The sequence below is a fragment of the Lithobates pipiens genome, unplaced genomic scaffold (assembly GCF_037356315.1).
Source record: "Lithobates pipiens isolate NorthernLeopardFrog02 unplaced genomic scaffold, aLitPip1_a1.2 Scaffold_13, whole genome shotgun sequence".
NCBI classification, from domain to species: domain Eukaryota; kingdom Metazoa; phylum Chordata; class Amphibia; order Anura; family Ranidae; genus Lithobates; species Lithobates pipiens.
Genome location: NW_027507718.1, coordinates 22,911,739 through 22,931,832, shown reverse-complemented (window position 1 = coordinate 22,931,832; position 20,094 = coordinate 22,911,739). Strand labels below are relative to the sequence as shown.

The following is a 20,094-nucleotide window of genomic DNA, read 5'->3' as shown; positions in this document are numbered from 1 at the left end:
ACAGGGAACCCCGGGTTTCCCCTTGCGTCAGAGGGGGGCGGGGTCAGGTGACGGGTGGCCCCGCCCTCCGTATATAAGAAACGTCAGCCGCCGGAATGCCTGCAGTGTCTCCGTGGAGGAGACAGAAGAAGGATGTATTCGCTGCGCTGGATGAGATGAGACATCGCTGGAGAGATGACCGTCCGTCGCTGGATAGCAAGAGTGGATTACCGCCGCTGGAATCTTTTTTTTTTTTTTTTTTTTTTTAATAAAGGAATTTTTCAAAAGTGTGTTTGTTTTATTTAACCATTTTTTACATTTTCTTTGTGAAATGGTAGGGGTACTTTTGTACCCCCTTACCATTTCAAACAGGGGGGGCCGGGATCTGGGGGTCCCCTTGTTAAAGGGGGCTTCCAGATTCTGATAAGCCCCCCGCCCGCAGACCTCCACAACCACCGGCCAGGGTTGTGGGGATGAGGCCCTTGTCCTCATCAACATGGGGACAAGGTGCTTTGAGGGGTCACAGACCCCCAAAGCATCCTCCCAATGTTGAGGGCATGTGGCCTGGTACGGTTCAGGAGGGAGGGGGGGGCGCTCTCTCGTCCCCCCCTCTTTTCCTGCGGCCTGCCAGGTTGCGTGCTCGGATAAAGGGTCTGGTATGGATTTTTAGGGGGAACCCCACGTCAATTTTTTTTTAAATTTGACGCGGGGTTCCCCTTAATATCCATACCAGACCTGAAGGGTCTGGTTATGGATATTTAGGAGGAACCCCACGTCAAATTTTTTCTTAAATTTGAGGCAGGGTTCCCCTTAATATCCATACCAGACCTGAAGGGCCTGGTAATTGAATTTGGGGGACCCCCACGCTTTTTTTTAAATTTATTTATTTATTTTTTTATCAATGACTTTCAATGAGTGTTCTCTGTATTATGGAGCCGACAATTCATTATAGCTGCGAGTGATTTTAAAGGACTTTTTTTCCTGCATAAATGACACTTTGTGCAGGGACAATTCTAAGCACGGGAAACATGCGCCCCTTCACAGGCATACTATAGACAACCCCCCCCCCCCTACGAAATTTAAAGGAATATTACACTTTTATTGTTTCACTTTAATCATTATTAAAATCACTGCTCCCGAAAAAACGGCCGTTTTTAAAACTTTTTTTTGCATTGATACATGTCCCCTGGGGCAGGACCCGGGTCCCCAAACACTTTTTAGGACAGTAACTTGCAAATTAGCCTTTAAAATTAGCACTTTAGATTTTGAACGTTGGAGTCCCATAGACTTTAATAGGGTTCTAAAGTATGCTATATAGTTAGCTCCGTCAAATCTTCTTTATACATTGACAGACACCATAAGCCTTCCAAGACAGATTCGAACGTAATTCATGTGGATTTTCGGACGAATGCAATTTTTGTACGAAAAACGAAATAAATAAAAACGACTTTCGGGAGTAACTAAATAAATTAAGTTTTCGGACGAAAACGAAATTCCGAAACGAAATATTTTACTCTGCACATGTCTAATGGAGAGTAAAAGAAGAGGGGTGGAAGCGCCAACTCTGATGATTCTGTCATATCATTAAGTTTTAGTATAATATATATACTTACTGGTTCACAGGGTGTGGATGCCCATCAGGGGTAGAGATGTCCTGGGGTGTGCTGGAGCTGTACTGCAGGCGCTGGTGGCATTCCTTTGGCCGTAAAGATGTATAATCCTGGCCACAGGCTGTTCTGCGGTATCCACTGTATGGAAAGCTCCACGCTAACCACTCTGGAACACGGAAGCGGTATTGATGTCACCAGTGCACGGTGGGCATCCAGACAAAAAATGGGGAATGTACAGGCTACGCGCTCAGGGCTCACAGCTCTAAAGGTCAGTAGAAGGAGCTGTGAGCCCCGAGCGTGTAGCCTGTACATTCCCCATTTTTTCTCTGGATGCCCGCCATGCACTAGTGATGTCGCTTCCGCATTCCAGAGTGGTTAGCATGGAGCTTTAGATACAGTGAATACCGCAGAACAGCCTGTGGCCAGGACATCTCTACGGCTGAAGGAATGCCACCGGAGCCTGCAGTACAGCACACCCCAGGACATCTCTACCCCTGATGGGCATCCCCATGCTGTGAACCAGTAAGTGTATATATTACACTAACCTTTAATGATATGATAGAATAATCAGAGTTGGCACCTCCTCTCCCCTTCTCCTTACTGACAGAGGCAATGGACACCCTCTGAGGATGGCTGCCTCCTAATTTTTTTTTATTTAAATAAATAGTGACTGATCTAGATGTGCTATTAAAGCTACCATTGCACCATTTTATTAAAAACATCGCAATATTTGGAGCACTGGAATCCCTCCCCTTATTGGATACTGACCCATCACTATGATGGGTAGCCTCACTAACCAAAGTGATATAGGTGGCAGACCATGCCAAAAGTAGAGAATCTGGTTATTATATGCATGTTAATGTATACCGTAGAATGAATTCATTATATTTTATTAGGATTTGATTCTCCTTGACTTTAATGAGGTGATAGCACCAAGTCACTATACAGTGAGCAGGCTAGAGGTAGAGAGGTAACATAGAAAGCTGCAAAGTTGAACCAAGAAATAGAATTCTCAACTGCCTGGCTATGCAGTGTGTAAATGATAAAACTCTCTCAACAGAATTATAAAATTATTTTGCAAGTAAAATCGTTCACATGCTGCAAATTGAAAAAAAAAACACAATGCTTTCTCAAAGGCACTGGACAAAGCCATTGATCAAGGTTATGTGTGTTTGCTGTGAATACCGAATACTGGGGGTTATTTACTAAAGGAAAATCCACTTTGCACTGCAAGTGCTCTTGGAAGTAAAGTCGCTGTAGATACGAGGGGGACATGCAAGGAAAATAAAAAACAGCATTTTAGCTTGCACATGATTGGATAATAAAATCAGCAGAGCTTCCCCTCATTTCAGATCTACCCCTTAGATTTAGAACGACTGCACTTCCAAGTGCACTTTCAGTGCAAAGTGGATTTGCCTTTTGTAAATAACCCCCATTGTGTTCACATTCTTTAATGTTTATGTTTGACTCATATCACTTTCTTTTTATGTTTATCTTATGAAATGTATATTGATTGTTTAGATGCATTTTTCTTTTTCTTCAGGGTTAATTTATTTTACATCTATAGTTCACATTTGATTTTCCTTCCCTTTTTATTCCAATGACAGAATTTCCTTGAAATGCTTTCAGTGTATTGACAGCTAACAAAGAAAGACATCTCACAGCATAAGCCTCTTCACACCAACCTTATTTATAGAGTGTAAAAGTCACATTTGTCTTTCTGTGTAGTGTTAGATGTTATTGTCAGTTTTTTGAACAGAAGCATGAATTCTGCCAGCTTAAGTTGTTCCTTTAACCCTTATGATACCCACTTATAAAATCATGCCATTTTTCTCTAAAGGGATGTCTTCTAAGGTAAAACATTTTGTTTGCCCTTTATGCTTAGGTTATTCTTTAGATATCAGTTTTCACTTAGCAGAATGGTATTATTATGAACCTCGTCCTACGGAAATAAAACAGTTTTGTTTTTTTCTAATTTCTCCAAACAGTAATGTGAACAATGTTAAAAGGGATGGGATAAAAGTGTTATGCTTTGTTACAGTATGCATTGCCATCCCACCAGTACACATATTTTTACACTGCTGTCACATAAGTAAATAACACAGCTAGTAATCTCCAACCATTAGGGCAGAAATTCATTCCACTTTTGCATCACCCTTCATATGATCATGTACCTTCTTGGTCGCAATGCTCCAATGCCTTGGATATTTAAAAATATGTTCTCATGCACCCAGTAAAACATACAGTCAGGGCAAGTATTTGATGCATTAAATATATTAATGGGGCTTATTTATAAAGTTCAACAAAAACGCACCTCATTTTACTTTGTGCTATTTTCCAGTTTATTAAAAAAAAAAGATTTTTTTATGGAAAATTGTACATTATAAAAATCAGACAAGAGCCTACTAGAACAAAAAATGCCCCTTTTCAGGAACGTTTTTCCTCTTTCTTTAATACCAGTGAGTATAATAACATCACGGTAGTGTCAAGCCCCATACACACTATCAGATTTTCTGCTGATTTTTTCCTTCAGATATACCAAAACCATATAATATGAGGTCAAACCTCAGGAGTTTCAATGTGTATGCAATCAGACAGGCCCTTGTACTACATGGTTTTGGTAAATCTGAAGACAAAAATCAGCAGAAAATCTGATAGTGTGTATGGGGGCTAACATCTCCATCCATTGGCAAAAAAAACTATCTACAAAATAGTTTTTACTTAACTATTTTTATATGAAATATGGAGTAAAAAATCTAGAGCAGTAGAAATAAGAGAAACTTTTAGAGTATTTAATTCATATTAACATAAAATAAAAAATCTTATCTTTACTAACTAGGCCTTGTGGCTTGGTTTTGTGACTGCAAAATGAAACTGCCTTAATTAATAGTTTGCACTATACATAAAGCAGAATCCAGTATACCTTCAAAGTATCTACTGCCCTTTTAAAGTGATTGTAAAATCGATTTTTTTTAAAATAACAAACATGTTATACTTACCTGCTTTGTTGCAGTGGTTTTGCACATGGCAGCTTGGATCCTCCACTTCTCGGGTGTCTCTTCGGCTCTCCTGGCCCCTCTCCCCCGTAGCAAATAGCTTGCACAATCACAGCTGCGTGTGTCCATTCAGACATGGAGCTGTGGCCCGCCTTGCCCTCTCTCTCTCCTAATTGGCTCACTGACATTGATTGACAGCCGCGGGAGCCAATGGTACCACTGCTTTGTCTCAGCCAATTAGGAGGAGAGTCCCAGAGGGCTAAGACACTGGTGGACATCGCTAATTAGGGGGGCTGACACACATAGAATGTTTTTTTTTATCTTAATGCATAGAATGCATTAAGATAAAAAATAAACTTTCTGCCTTTACAACTCCTTTAAATAAATTTCCTTTCAAGAAGAAGATCTTTTTTGCTAGTATACTTTCATGGTAACAGAGCAAAACAAATAGATTAAATCAAACTACAGGCAGAACATAAAACAGAGTAGTGAATAAGTATGAAAGCTACTGAACTATGTCTGCATTTTGCCTTTGAACGTAATGTTTGCCAGAAAAGCCAATGCTCCATTGCAGCTGATGCCAGTGGTAAGTATGGTGGCTAAGTGGTTAGCACGCTTGCCTTGCAGCTCTGCATGCTGGTTTTAATTACAATGAGAGACCTGCTGAATGGAGTTTTTTGTTCTTCCTGTGTTTGCGTGTTTTTTCTCAAAGAACTCAGGTTTCCCTCAACAAATAAAAAGCATAATATTGGAAGGTTATTTAGTGCAGTGCAATGGATGTCTTGAAGTTTGCATGTGTATATCTTTGGTAGGGACATTAAAAATTCCTTCAGGGCCTAATGTCACTGGTTGTATTAATTAATGTCAGACTACACAAAATTCACAAAGGGCTTTAAAATAGGTTTTTATGTCATTTTAAAAATCAGCATTCATTCTGAAATCAATCCTGGGACGCAACTACAATTCTGGGATTATATCATTCCTAGTTATATGGTACAAGAAAAGAGCACAATGTTTCGACCCCAGCCAGCCTTTCAATGGTACTTCATTGCAGTAGAGAAATCTACCACTATTCATACGCAAAACATTGCCCATTGTGAATGAACACTAAAACTAAAAACTATACATAACCATTGTTAGTGTATGTAGCAAATTATGGACATAAACTAATAACAGTGTACATTTTCATGGCTGAATTCTTATTTTAAACCAATAGCCTTTACAGGGACCCTGTGAATTGCAAGTAAAAGCACAGAAAACTCAAGTATTATAAATATACTTGCAATGTTTTTCTTTCTGAACTTGCAATGTGAATTTGAACTTACTAGAAAACTTGATTACTTTGGGAAGAGGAGATTCCACAACATTCCTTCCATAACCCTTCATATAGCTGCCAGGGGAGAAGTAAAGGTGAATACTTTAGAGCATGGGTGCTCAACCCTTGGCCCTTCAGCTGTTGCAGAACTACAAATCCCATGAGGCATTGCAAGGCTGACTAGCATGACTCACAAAGGCAGAGGCATGATGGGACGTGTAGTTCTGCAACAGCTGGAGGGCCACAGGTTGAGCACCGATTCTATAGAGTGTCACTTAAGTGACAGCTCTGAGTCTGTTGAAGCTGCTGAAATGACAGTGGATATAGAAAAGTATTGCCCTTTTTAAAATAATAACATTTTGTTGCTTTGCAGCCTGAAATGAAGACAGAAACAGTTTTTCATTTTTTATTTTATTATTATTCAGCGCAACTTATAACATCCAAGATACAACACCAACATGTGAGAAAAATGTTTTAAAAATTTGAAAACAGAATCACTATGCTTATTTGGAAAAATTATCTCCGCTTGTGTCAGTATTTTGTTGAATCAACTTTTGCTTAAATTACAGCCTTTAGTCTGTTGGGATATGTCTTTACTAACTTTGCACTTCTAGACTTTGCAATATTTGCCCACTCTTTTTTGAAAAACTGCTCAAGTTCAGTTAAATTTGATGGTGACCATTTGTGGATCTGTGGTCTTAAAGTAATTCCATAGATTTTCAATGGAGTTTAAGTCTTGGCTCTGACTAGGCCATGCCAGGGACATTCACCCCTTTTCTCCTTCAACCACTGTGTGGTAATTTTTGCTGTGTGCTTTGGGTCATTGTCATGTTGGAAGGTAAACTTTTTTCCAATTGACAAGTTTCTGGCAGAGGGCAGCAGATTTTCCTCAAGAATTTGATGATATTTTGAGTTATACATTTTTCCTTCTATCCTGACAAATGCTCCAGTCCCTGCTGCAGCGGAACATCCTCATAACAGGATATTACCACCTCCATGCTTTTCTGTAGAAATGGTGATTTTTGCATGGTGAGCTGTATTGGATTTCCACCAGACATATAGTTTGGTGTTGAGACCAAAAAATGTTAGTCTCACCTGACCATAACACATTTTTCCATGTGGCCTCGGAATCTTCAAGGTGTGTTTTGGCAAAGCTCAGTTGTGACCTTTCTTGAGGAGTATTTTTTTTCCTTGCAACCCTCACAGGCCACATTTGTGAAGAATTTGTGATATTGTTGTCACATGCACACAATGACCACTCTTTGTCATAAATTCCTCAGAGTTGCTGTAGGCCTCTTTGACCCGTTTCCTACTGGCTCTTTCTCTCTGGGGCTGAAATGCTCCAGGAAAGCTATTTTCATGCTTAGCTAATGAAAATGACCACAACTGAACTGATCATAGTTGAAAGTCAAATGGCTTTGTGTGGTATTGAAAAGGTGATTAGCTACACCAGATTGAGTTTGAAAGTAATTTTTAGGAGGGGGGATCCATTTTCTAACTCAGTGATTCTGTTTTTGATTAAATTTTTTCTGATATGTTGGTGTTATATCTTTCACTTGGATGTTACAAGTAAATACAGCTGGATACAACAAAAACTGTGGCTGCTAAGCAACAAAATGGGATTATTTTAAAGGAGGTGAATCTTTTCTATACCACTGTACATCTAAGATGGTGGTAACCAGCAGCAGTCTCTGGGTATACACAATGTTAAATGCAAAATCCCATGCAAAGATTTTGTTGAAAAGAACGGTCTGGAACTTTTTAAAGTATCCAGATTAAAAATGCCAAAATGCTTGTTTTTGCTGTTTTATTTTTTTTTTGTTTTGTTTTTTTATTCTCTTATGACCATTTCCATATGGTGTTGTTTGATTTTAGTGCAGAACAATGCACTATATTGTATCTGGGCCAGCCCAGATGTGGTGTTGTTTGCAAAACACACATTAAAAAAGCAAATTCCACTTATTCTCATTAGTTTTGCCACTAAAGCTGATATCAAGAAAGGCAGCATTGTACTGAGAGCTCCTCTCTGATCTTGTGCATCTTTATTTCATTTTACATTTGTTTCCAATGTGATGCTCTGTTGGAATACCATTGTTGCAATACTCCATAAGCTACAGGCAATTTGCTCATTTTCAATATGGTATGAACCACAGGGAAGAATTGGGATGTTACTGTAGGTAAGGTGCTTCTCATCATTTTATTGTATTTGCTCTCGTACCACCCCAGAAGATTCTTAAGCCATGAGGAAGTTAAGCAACAAGCCTTGTCAGTTCCCTTTCACATGCATGTTGAAATATCACTTACAAAATTACATTTGTACCCAAAGCAATGGTTCCTGGTTTGCAGCTTTGGGCTTTTTGGGGTATGAGACTGTATTTACCAAAGGGGATGGGTAATGGATGTGTGACTTCTAGAAAGGGGCTTACTGGATGTATGTCTATTGTATATGTTTTAATGAATTTTAATAACTGGTTAAAATTGTGACACCCAAAATATGCCCCCATGTGATTTGATAGCAAAGGTTGAGAATGCTAATTATGTCCCGTATTTCAAGTAAATTTGTGTCTTAGTTCTATTTTTTTTTTTTATTCTTGAAAATTACACTTCTGTTGCTGTTGGTTGATGTATACAATTATTTTTTTCTAAAACTTGTATTCTAATGTTCTTGTTTTTTTTTTGTTTGTTTTTTTTCTACTCTCTTTTATCAATGGATATCAATCACTCCTTGTTGGACCACTATATTTCTACCTGTCAAAACTATTTCAAAATGAAATTTACTTCTGATGGACCAAATTTCCTTGTTTCCTGCTGCTGAATTGTTTCTTCAACCTGATCTGCTTGATCTTACAAATCAAACCTTCCTCCGTGTTCATCACCTGCTCTTGAAAATCCTTAAATTTCTACTCCTTCCTACTGTCAACCTCGGGAAAGCAACGGAAGAAGCGTGGGCTGAGGGTGGCTTCTGTATGCTAGTAAAAAAGAACAACCTGTGTATAAGGAAAGTACTTCAGCAACTCTGCTGCAGAACATGTACACTCAAGGGGTGATTTAGCTGCTACTACTGCAGAGGGTCCCACTTATTAGACTTCTAGATTTTTCATATTAAAAATAAAAAGTCACCTCTTTCTTTTATTCTCTTTGCCCTCATCCCCCCCTGTTGTGGGCGGGAATGGTGAACTGTTTCGTTGGAACTTCAAAGAAACAAACAAAAAAAAAAAACTACAACAGACCTACCTTGTATTGCTGGGTGTTTACATTCAAGCACCTGGATCCGCAGTCAGTATTGTGTGACCAAAGCATTGATGCCAAAATAAAGAGTCAGCTAATGATGTGATGTCAGCTCAAAGGTTTTTCCTTTTGTTGTTCGTTGTTTGGTCTCCCTGAGGCAGGATGGGCTATGGCATATTTTAACCCCTTTAGTGTCAAGATGACTTGCCATTTAATGAATTTGATGATTTACGTCTTGTTTTTTTTTTTTTTTCTGTGAAATATAAACAAAAAATTATTTATCCACTAGTTTTATTTTTCTTTGTTTCTGCGTTTTTGTTGCTGAAAACAGTCTGTCATCGCTGCATACGGACAGTGTCTATATCTGATAATGTTCAAGAGTGAAATAGGGCATAACTAGATTTTATTCGGTTAGGTGTTGCTCAAAGCAGTAATCAAAGAATACATGGGAAGAATTGGCTTTGAGTTTCTACCAAGATGAATTGATTTTTCTTAAAGCAGTAAGAGAGCCTTCTTAAACTCCATCCAGCACTCTTTTTATTTTGTTATAGAATGGGAAAGTAGTTGGAAGATAGGTAAGATTTTTATGCCTATGTCCCATTTGGGGAGATTTTCCATCATTTAATCTGCGGGTATTGGGATAGGAAGTGATTAAGTTCTCTGAACAGGGCACAGACAGTCATAAGAGATGTAGAATGGAACAGGTAAGAATTTATCCCAAACTAAGATAAGGTTATGACTAGAGTTCTACTTTAAAACTGTGCCCAATCACAAAAGACAAAAATAGTAAAGAATTGAAAGTACTATTATTAATATTTAAAGTACTATCATTATCATGTCATTACTGAATTAATTAAATTAAATGAAAGCGGTAACCTGCAGAATGTTAGATCTTACTGTATTAACATGTACTGTGCTGCCAAGTAAAACCTACAAATCACACTACTCATTATTTTGAACTATGAAGAGCTGAAGAAAACTTGCTGTAAAATCATTTTATCAGAGCAACCAACATGATCTCTGTTGTGTGTACTGAAATATTACCCCCAACCTTATAAATGTTTTATAATGCCTTGCACATTCTGACCACAAAATCCGTCAGATTTTTTCCAAGGGATTTTGTCCTAAACTGTCCTAAACTGGTGTTGCATACACACAAAGTTGTTGGAAAATCCGATCACTCGGCACATGATGACGTTCATTCATTATGGCGGTACTACGTTGAGGCTAGTAGCCAATAGATCTCGTAATTTGATCTGAGCATGCGTGGCACTTTGTCCGATCGGAATTCTCTACAAACTATTGGAAAAAGTCAGATCGGATTTTTTTTGTGGGAAAATTTTAGATCCTGCTCTCAACTTTTTTCCTTAGGCTTAATGTACCTGTCACTATCATTTTAGATGCTGTTTACATGTAATCTACTGGTGCTCAAATGGCAGTCTCCAAGATTTTCTTCTGTAGCACCAATCTTCCCAGGAAGGCTTGTGAATTGTATGCACTCTATGCAAATTAAGGGATGCATTTTCGGGAGTAGATGCATCTCATATCACTACTCATTGCTGTAATACGTTTCTCCTGGCCCTTATATGAGCATAGGTGTACAATTATTATAGTATTTTTTTGGATTAGATAGATGTGAATAGGATAAGCCCTAGAAAACTGTGAGTCTCTACCAGGTTAACCAGTACGTTATCTTCATCTTGTAAATTAACATTGGGTGTCGCTGTGCTAATAATACATAGATACATCTCAAAAGCTATCAGTTTATAAACAGATATTCCTTGAAAACATATCTAAAAACAGCCTCCTGTTTAAACCATTGATAAGGTGCTAGATCAGATATGAGTTGTACTCTTGGCTCAAAAAATTCAAAAAAAGTCTAGTTCTGGATGGATCACACAAGAAAAAGATTCCAGGAAGCTGGAAGATTTCCTTGGGCTGACAATACATAATTTTTTTTTAGTTTCTTTTTGTTTTTCACTTGTTGACTATATACTACTAATATGGTAAATTCTTGAATCCTTTGCATTGCTTGTAAGAAGTGGAATATATGGCCAGCATATCAAGTATAGTCTAACATATCTATTTAATAAAAACACTGCAATGTGCAGTAACCAATAGCAACAAATCACATTTTAGCTGTGCTCCATTGAGGGGAAAAAGGTCAAATTTAATTGGTTATTGTAAGTTACTACAGTTTGCACATAGTTGTTTTACTTTACTCAACGTGTACAGTTTGCACATAGTTGTTTTACTTTACACAACGTGTGCAGTTTGTTTGTTTTTTATTAAACCTCATCACTTCCAATGTTAATAGGTACCAACTAAAATTCAGGTAAATTCTCATTGTCAAATAAAAAAAATGTCTAATAATTTATGCCTGTTTCAAATAGGCTAACAAAATGATACAAAACCCAGAATTTTAACCTATACATAAGTAAGTGGAAAAATGTATTTGCCTGAGTTGCTTATAGCAACCAACTAGTAAGACACAATTCTCTAATTTGCACTGGAAGAGTGACAGCTGGAACCTCATAGCCTTCCCAAAAACCCACTTAAATGTGAAAGATGTCATTAAAGTGACCTTTTGCATGCCTTGGTTTGTATTAATGTAAGGATTGGCACAAAAAGGCTATATGTACTGCTTCCAGCTGGCCTAATATGAAACTTTAAATGACTTCATAGGAATAGGATTAGATTTACGTAGTGCAAAAAGTATGTTGCACATTATGCTTCCTGGTGTTTTTCCCTTTGTTATTTGATAAATTATGGCAATGCTAAAAGTGGCATAAATTATGATGAACATGTGGCACACATCTGCTGCAAAGTGCACTTTTGTCAGTATTATCTGCAGTGCTTCATAATGTTTTCTGCTGCATAACGTTCTTAGCATTTCTTCTATTACTAAATTAATCTTGACATATTTTAATATGTTATTTCTGTATCAAATTGTCTGTTCATTCAGATTTGTATGTCTTGCATTGTTTTAGTATTTTAAAGTTCTGAAAACTTCTTGCATACAATGATATAATGATGAGATTAGGAGATTGATATAACTGATATTATGCAATTTTCAGTTGATAGCAAAATGTGGAAATTTAGACTGAGGATCAATTGCAGAAAGTATAATAGATCAGTTTGTTTCACTATGTAAAAAAAAAAAAAACATGCTTTGCATGTGTACCTCTAATTAGCTTATTTTTTAGAGATATCCCCTATATAATTGATTCAACAAAAAATACTGATATAAATTATGCATATTTTGTGTCCCCAGTTTTCTATTCTGCTTCTTAAAAGACCTGGTAATTTCCTCCAATGTCACAAGTGGAGGAGGAGACTCATTTCTGACTGCAGATGGAAGCAGATCTTCTGACTATTTTTTTAACCACTTCAGTCCTGGAAGAATTTACCCCCTTCCTGACCAGAGCACTTTTTGCGATTCAGCACTGCGTTGCTTTAACTGACAATTGCGCGGTCGTGCGACGTGGCTCCCAAACAAAATTGACGTCCTTTTTTTCCCCACAAATAGAGCTTTTTTTTGGTGGTATTTGATCACCCCTGTGGTTTTTATTTTTTGTGCTATGAACAAAAAAAAGAGCAACAATTTTGAAAAAAACACATTATTTTTTTACATTTTGCTATAATAATTATCCCCCAAAAATATATAAAAAAAATTATTTTTCCTCAGTTTAGGCCGATACGTATTCTTGTACATATTTTTGGTAAAAAAAAATTGCAATAAGCGTTTATTGCACAAAAGTTATAGCATTTACAAGATAGGGGATAGTTTTATGGCATTTTTTATTCATTTTATTAATTAATTATTGTTTTACTAGTAATGGCGGCGATCAGTAATTTTTATCGTGACTGCGTCATTATGGCGGACACATTGGACATTTTTGACACATTTTTGGGGCCATTGTCATTTATACAGCAATCAGTGCTATACAAATGCACTGATTCCTGTGTAAATGACACTGGCAGTGAAGGGGTTAACCACTAGGGGGCAGTGTATGGGTTAAGTGTGCCCCGGGGAGTGTTTCTAACTGTGGGGGATGGGGCTACGTGTGACATGTCAATGATCTCTGCTCCCGATCACAGGGAACAGAGATCAGTGACACTGTCACCAGGCAGAACAGGGAGATGCTTGTTTACATTAGCATCTCCCCGTTCTTCCTCTCCGTGATGCGATCATGTGTATCCCTGCAGCGATTGCAGGTATCCCCGTGGTTATCAAGTCCACAGGACCCGCAACCTGACACACGGAGCTCGCCTGTACGAGCCTTTCTGCCGACGTATATCGGCATGAGGCGGTCGGCAAGCGGTTAAATAAGAGAACTCTTGATGAATCAATTGAAGTGATATTAAAGTCTTTTATTTTTTTTAAAATAACAAACATACTTACTTGCTCTGTGCAGTGGTTTTGCACAGAGCATTTAGACACGAAGCCGTGACTCAGCCCCGCCCCCTCTCTCTCCTCATTGGCTTACTGATGTTGATTGACAGCAGCAAGAGCCAATGGCACCCCCTGCTGTGTCTCACCCAATCAGGAGGGAGAGTTGCGAACGGCCAAGGCTCTCGTGCAACATCGATAGATCGAAATGGGGCTCATGTAAGTATTAGGAGGGCTGAGGGGGGACTGCTGCACACTGAAAGTTTTTTTATCTTAAAGTAGAAGTCCATCCTAACACTAAAATCCCTGCATCTACATACATCCACAATCTAACACTAACCTATCTAGTCCTGTAAAGAAGAAATCACTATACATACCTTTTTTGAAGTCAGTCCAACCCGAAAAAAGTACAAGTGGACTTATTTAATATAAAGGTTTCCCATGGTAACTAATTACATTTTTGTTTCATTTTATTACATAAACTGGAGGACTGAAGTGAAGACTCTGATCTGTTGCTAATAGCAGCAAAAACAGTACTTAAAGCCTGGCTCTGAACAGAAGACAATTTTTTTTAGCTTCATAGCTTTTACTTGCAGTGTTCCTCCCCAGTACACCTCCATATGTAGAATATAGTCTTTTGTTTGGACACTCAATAGTTGTCATAACAAACCAATATTTGGGGACCACACCAGAATTTTTTTTTATCAAGACAAATTGATAAATGGGATCTTTTGGCACTTTTGGTTTGTAATTACCTCTCTTTGATGATCGATTAAAGCCTCATACACATGATCGGATTTTCCGAGGGGAAATGTGTGATGACAGGCTGTTGGCGGAAAATCCGACCATGCGTATGCTCCATCGGACAATTGTTGGCCAACTATTCATGGACAAATGTTGGATAGCATGTTTTAAACATTTTCGTGAACAAATTTCTGTTGTCAAATTTTCCGATCATGTAGACAAAAGTCCAAAGTACAAACACGCATGCTCGGAAGCAAGGATGAGCCAGAAGCGGTCGGTCTTGTAAACTAGCGTTTGTAATGGAGAATTAACATTCGTGATGTGGCAAATTATGAAATCTCAAAATGCAGCACACAATTCTCTTCTTCTTTAATGGGATAATAATGAAGCTGCTTTGCTAGTGATACTGATGGAGTTATTGCAAACTAATTTTCCAATACTTTTTTTTCTAGTGATATCAAGAATAATATTATTATGCTCAACACCATTATCCCATAGTTTTTAAGAACAAAGATACTTGCTCTGTGCAGTGGATGTTGGTGCCCCTTTTCAGAGAGATGTTGGTGCCCCTTCTCAATTTTACATTGTATTTTTTTTTAAATGTAACTGCCTACTCCCAAACCGTCATTTGAAGTAAAACACATAGCCAAGTATTATTCTACACAATTTTTTTACTGTGCATTAAAAAAAGAAAACAAATAAAATTAGACATGCTATCTGCCAATAGAACTTAACCAAAATGTGAATGCTATGCATCCAAAAATATAGAAAATATACCAAATCAAATAATTATTCAACCCAAAAAATAAATGTCAAAGCAATAACTCCAAGGCCAGAAATAAATAACACGTTATCGCCTCCGATTCCGCAACATGGCTGGTTGACAAACGGCCTTACAGAAACGAACTGAATAGCTCAAAATAAAAAGTGCAAACTGAATAGCGCGAAATGAAAAAAAATCAAAACTGGCCAAACTTCTACTAACACAAAATTAGCAGAAGGAGCCCAAAGGGTGGCGCTAAAGAGCTGAAAAACAACATAGTATGGCACTACGTTCGTAATTGTTGGCCAACAGTTGTGTGGCCGTGTTTATACAAGACAAGTTTGGGCGAATGCCCTTCGGACAAAATTCTACGGTTTTGTTGGCCAACAATCCAATCACGTGTCTATGAGGTTTTAGACTTTTTTCTACATATGTGGGGTTGCTTGTGAAGATTTGCTTGTAAACATTTCCTATTCACTTGTCACCAGGGCCAGAAGTAAGGAGGAGAATTCTGCAACAAGAACTCACAGCAGTTAAAACATAAAAAAAGTTATAACTCTTACCACTCTATCCTAAAATGAGCATTTCATATATATTCTGCTTGATAAATGTTGATGCAACAGGTCCTTATCTATATCAGGAATAATCGCATAACCCACTCATTCTGTATGGTATGTCTGTGCAAGGAGGTTTAATGTGCTGCACTGACACAGAAAGGCTGTTTCCAAACAGCATAAAGACAAAGCTGAACCCAGTGTGACTACAATGGGGAAACTAAGAAAAATTGTGCATGGTATTATTAATTAATATTCCAATCATCCCTTTGTTATTCTGGTAAATACATTAAATAATGTTGCAGATGCTTGTGTGTTTGAGTCCTACAGTGGATGAAACACAATAAGGCTGCTCAAATTAAGGGAGTTGAAAATGTTCACTCACTAAACAAGCGAATATCCATTCAATATTTGACCTTATTATCAAATCATTTTAAACTGTGTGAATATTCAGTTTAAAAATCCAACCATTTACAGATGAAATAAGTAAACAGGAATTTTCACGTGATTGGATAACTGAAGTGAATATTCACACAATTTCAACATTTCTTTCGTGTAAAAATTCAATATCAAAGCCTCAACATCTTTTACCACTTTTTTTGACTGCCGACATATGCTAAGTACCCTGAAGCAGGGAAATTCGAAATTTCCCTAATAACCAATTTCTGGCAGGAGTTCCCTTGACAACTAATTTGCACCAGAGCTCGTAACATTACTGACACATGCGGCAAACTGAGGTAGTACTTACTATTGACACTTTCAGAATCAGCCTCTATGGCAGTGACAAATTCTTTAATATTTACAACCAGTTCTCAAATTCAGAAACTCACAGAGGGTTAAGAACAACTCTGAGCTGGCTTACAAAGGTATAATGGTTACATTATAGTATTAATCGCCATTATGTTTCAAATATCACCTGAGGTTAAGGGTTAGCTGTAAGGGTTATGTGAAGCTATAGGGTTAGGTTTAAAGGTTAGGTTGAGGTTTAGGATTAGGTGAAGATTAACAATAGGTAATTTAGTATGTTTTTTGATTGCGATAACTTTTTAGTTGGGATTTACAGTAAAGCCATCACTGCCAAATTCAAATTGGTAATGAAAATTTACATGTGTTCACACTTTCTGGCACCAGAATTCCCAAGGCAAAGCAATCTTACCAATTATAAGAAGAGAAAAACTAACATACCGCAAGGTATGTTTTGGTTTTTAACAACCATAATGGAGGATGAGATTCTATGAAGGCCACATAGTATGTGTAACCTACCATTCCCAAGCTGAGTTGTACAGCCAGATTAGTGTATGGCTATCTAAAGCTTCTTCTGCTTACAGCAAGTAAACCGTGACTAAATAAGACAGTTTTTTTGGAAATAAGACAATATTTCAAGTCTTTGGGTGTTTAGAATGGTATTTTGCATGTTTAATTATCAAGTAGTGAAGGAGGTAGGGATGAAATTTGAATCATTGACTGTGTGCAATTGTCTTATTATTATACTTCTTAAAATGTTTACTAATGTGTGAACATTTATTGATGATTTGTAAAGTGAATGTTAACATGAAAGCATGTTCATACAGAGATCAATTAATAAAAAGCCAAAAACATTTTGTTATTTTAGATAGAGCTGGGAAGCCTGTTGGGCTTTACTGATATCAGTGCTTCATTAGACATTACACGTGCTTACTATTCCACCAATGGTTTTACCAGACAGAGAAAAGATCTGCAACAGGGACACAGACAGAGAGAGAAATCTTAACCGGGGGTTTTGGCATTATACTGTACAATCATGTGCAAGCATCATAAAAAAACAGCATTTTGCTTGTACATGATTGGATGGTGGTAGTGAGCAAAGCTTCACCTCATTCACTCATCTCTGGGAAAAAATCCATGGCACGGTACCACTTCCTTTTCAAAGTAAAAAGCCTGTTTGGCTGATCCTTTCCTACATTAGATATTGGGATCGATCTACCAAAGGCACTCTAAACCTCTTCAAAAGAGATCACATGTCCCAGTGCGTAGGCTAACAGAACAATTGCTAGCAGAAAATATATATATATTGCATCATTTCCATTATTCTTTGTTTACCCATCCCAGCAAGAAATTTAGCATCTTACTAGATCAACTATAGGTTTTTGCATATTAACCTATCTAAAGAACTCTAAAGAGTATATAAATAGGGACTTCTATATCAATATATGTAAATTGATTTACTCTAACTCATAATAAGAGTAAAATTTCATGTTTTTCATTTTGTTACAGAAGTTTACAGTATAACACTGTTGTTTGCAGTGTATGCAAAAAAAAAGTCTCGTTAAATTTTAAAAAGGGAGTGCAATATGTTGAAAATAATATTTATTAATTCAGATGTAATTGCAATTCAATAGAACATTTGATTTGAGATGAGCATAACACAGTATCTGTATTGCAATACGTTTCTCTTGGATTTTCTATTCTCTATTGTTTTGGGAATGTAGATTTGCTCACATCTTTTGCATCAAGCTCAAAACAAGGAAATCTAGAGAGAAGTCATTTTGTCTCAGTCCCTAACATCTTTAGTTATTTCTTGACTTTTCATGCTGAATTACAACTGAATTGATCCATAGGCAATAGTATTCATTTGGTAACCTAGGAACATCACATGTAAACAAATATCTTGGGGAAGTTAGACTAGGATATTCTGTTTTCATCGATAAATCAAGTTATATAGGTCAGCCGTGGCATCAAACAGTATTGTTTATTCCAAACGATTATGTTCATAATTCACATTGATCTATATTGTGAGGTTTTTTTGGGATTTCTTCCTTATTTGAAGGCTCTAAAAAAGCTTTATATGCAACATAGAGTATATGTTACAAGAGTTTGTTTATGGTCAACTCAAAACACACCAGGGAATGAAACATATACAGTATCTCACAAAAGTGAGTACACCCCTCACATTTTTTGTAAATATTTTATTATATCTTTTCATGTGACAACACTGAAGAAATTACACTTTGCTACAATGTAAAGTAGTAAGTGTACAGCTTGTATAACAGTGTAAACCCCCTTGGGTATGGAGTTCACGGGAGCTTCACAGGTTGCCACTAGAGTCCTCTTCCACTTCTCCATGATGACATTACCTAGACCTTGTGCTTCTCCGCCTTCCGTTTGAGGATGCCCCACAGATACTCAATAGGGTTTAGGTCTGGAGACATGCTTGGCCAGTCCATCACCTTTACCTGTAGCTTCTTTAGCAAGGCAGTGGTCATCTTGGAGGTGTGTTTGGGGTCGTTATCATGTTGGAATACTGCCCTGCGGCCCAGTCTCTAAAGGGAGGGGATCATGCTCTGCTTCAGTATGTCACAGTACATGTTGGCATTCATGGTTCCCTCAATGAAATGTAGCTGCCCAGTGCCAGCAGACCATGAAACTCCCACCACCATGCTTGACTGTAGGCAAGACACACTTGTCTTTGTATTCCTCATCTGGTTGCCGCTGCACATGCTTGACACCATCTGAACCAAATAAGTTTGTCATCAGACCACAGGACATGGTTCCAATAATCCATGTCTTTAGTCTGCTTGTCTTCAGCAAACTGTTTGCGGGCTTTCTTGTGCATCATCTTTAGAAGAGGATTCCTTCTGGGATGACAGCCATGCAGACCAATTTGATGCCGTGTGCTGTCTATGGTCTGAGCACTGACAGGCTGACCCCCACCCCTTCAAACTCTGCAGCAATGCTGCCAGCACTCCTATGTCTATTTCCCAAAGACAAGCTCTGGATATAATGCTGAGCATGTGCACTCAACGTTTTTGGTCAACCATGGAGAGGCCAGTTCTGAGTGAAACCTGTCCTGTTAAACCGCTGTATGGTGGCCACCGTGCTGCAGCTCAGTTTCAGGGTCTTGGCAATATTCTTATAGCCTAGGCCATCTTTATGTAGAGCAACGATTATTTTTTTTCAGACCCTAAGAGAGTTCTTTGCCATGAGGTGCCATGTTGAACTTCCAGTGACCAGTATGAGAGAGTGAGAGCGATAACGTCAAATTTAACACACCTGCTCCCCATTCACACCTGAGATCTCAGAATACTAACGAGTCACATGACACCTGGGAGGGAATATGGCTAATTGGGCCCAATTTGGGTGTACTCACTTTTGTTGCCAGCGGTTTAGACATTAATGGCTGTGTGTTGAGTTATTTTGAGGGAACAGCAAATTTACACTTTTATACAAGCTGTACACTCACTACTTTACATTGTAGCAAGTGTAATTTCTTCAGTGTTGTCACATGAAAAGATATAATAAAATATTTACAAAAATGTGAGGGGTGTACTTACTTTTGTGAGGTACTGTAGGTTGAATGAGCAGGCCAGCACTATTCAGGTAGCAATGGGTTCAATTCAATTATGTTTACATGTGTCCTAGCTTTGGCATCTTTGTCCCAATGGAGGTTTTGGGCAATGTGTGAACTTATTCTTAGCTTGTAAGTATAACTGTGCACATGAAGGCGAAGGACATAAAGAGCTAATAAACATATCT

At 37.9% G+C, this 20,094-nt stretch overlaps 1 protein-coding gene across 3 annotated transcripts in view; it reads left to right on the top strand.

The window, feature by feature from the left end:
- PCSK5 (proprotein convertase subtilisin/kexin type 5) overlaps nucleotides 1-20,094 on the top strand; it is a 628,432-nt gene that overhangs the window by 458,404 nt on the left and 149,934 nt on the right. The window contains exon 21 of one of the 3 annotated variants that reach the window (XM_077474913.1): nucleotides 8,841-9,234. The exons of 1 other annotated variant lie outside the window; for it this stretch is intronic. In XM_077474913.1, the coding sequence (XP_077331039.1) occupies nucleotides 8,841-8,947 (107 nt within the window). In that variant the 3' untranslated portion in view covers nucleotides 8,948-9,234. Of the gene's footprint in view, nucleotides 1-8,831; nucleotides 9,235-20,094 lie in introns of those variants that run through there. One more of the 3 variants, XM_077474912.1, reaches the window with a different exon arrangement.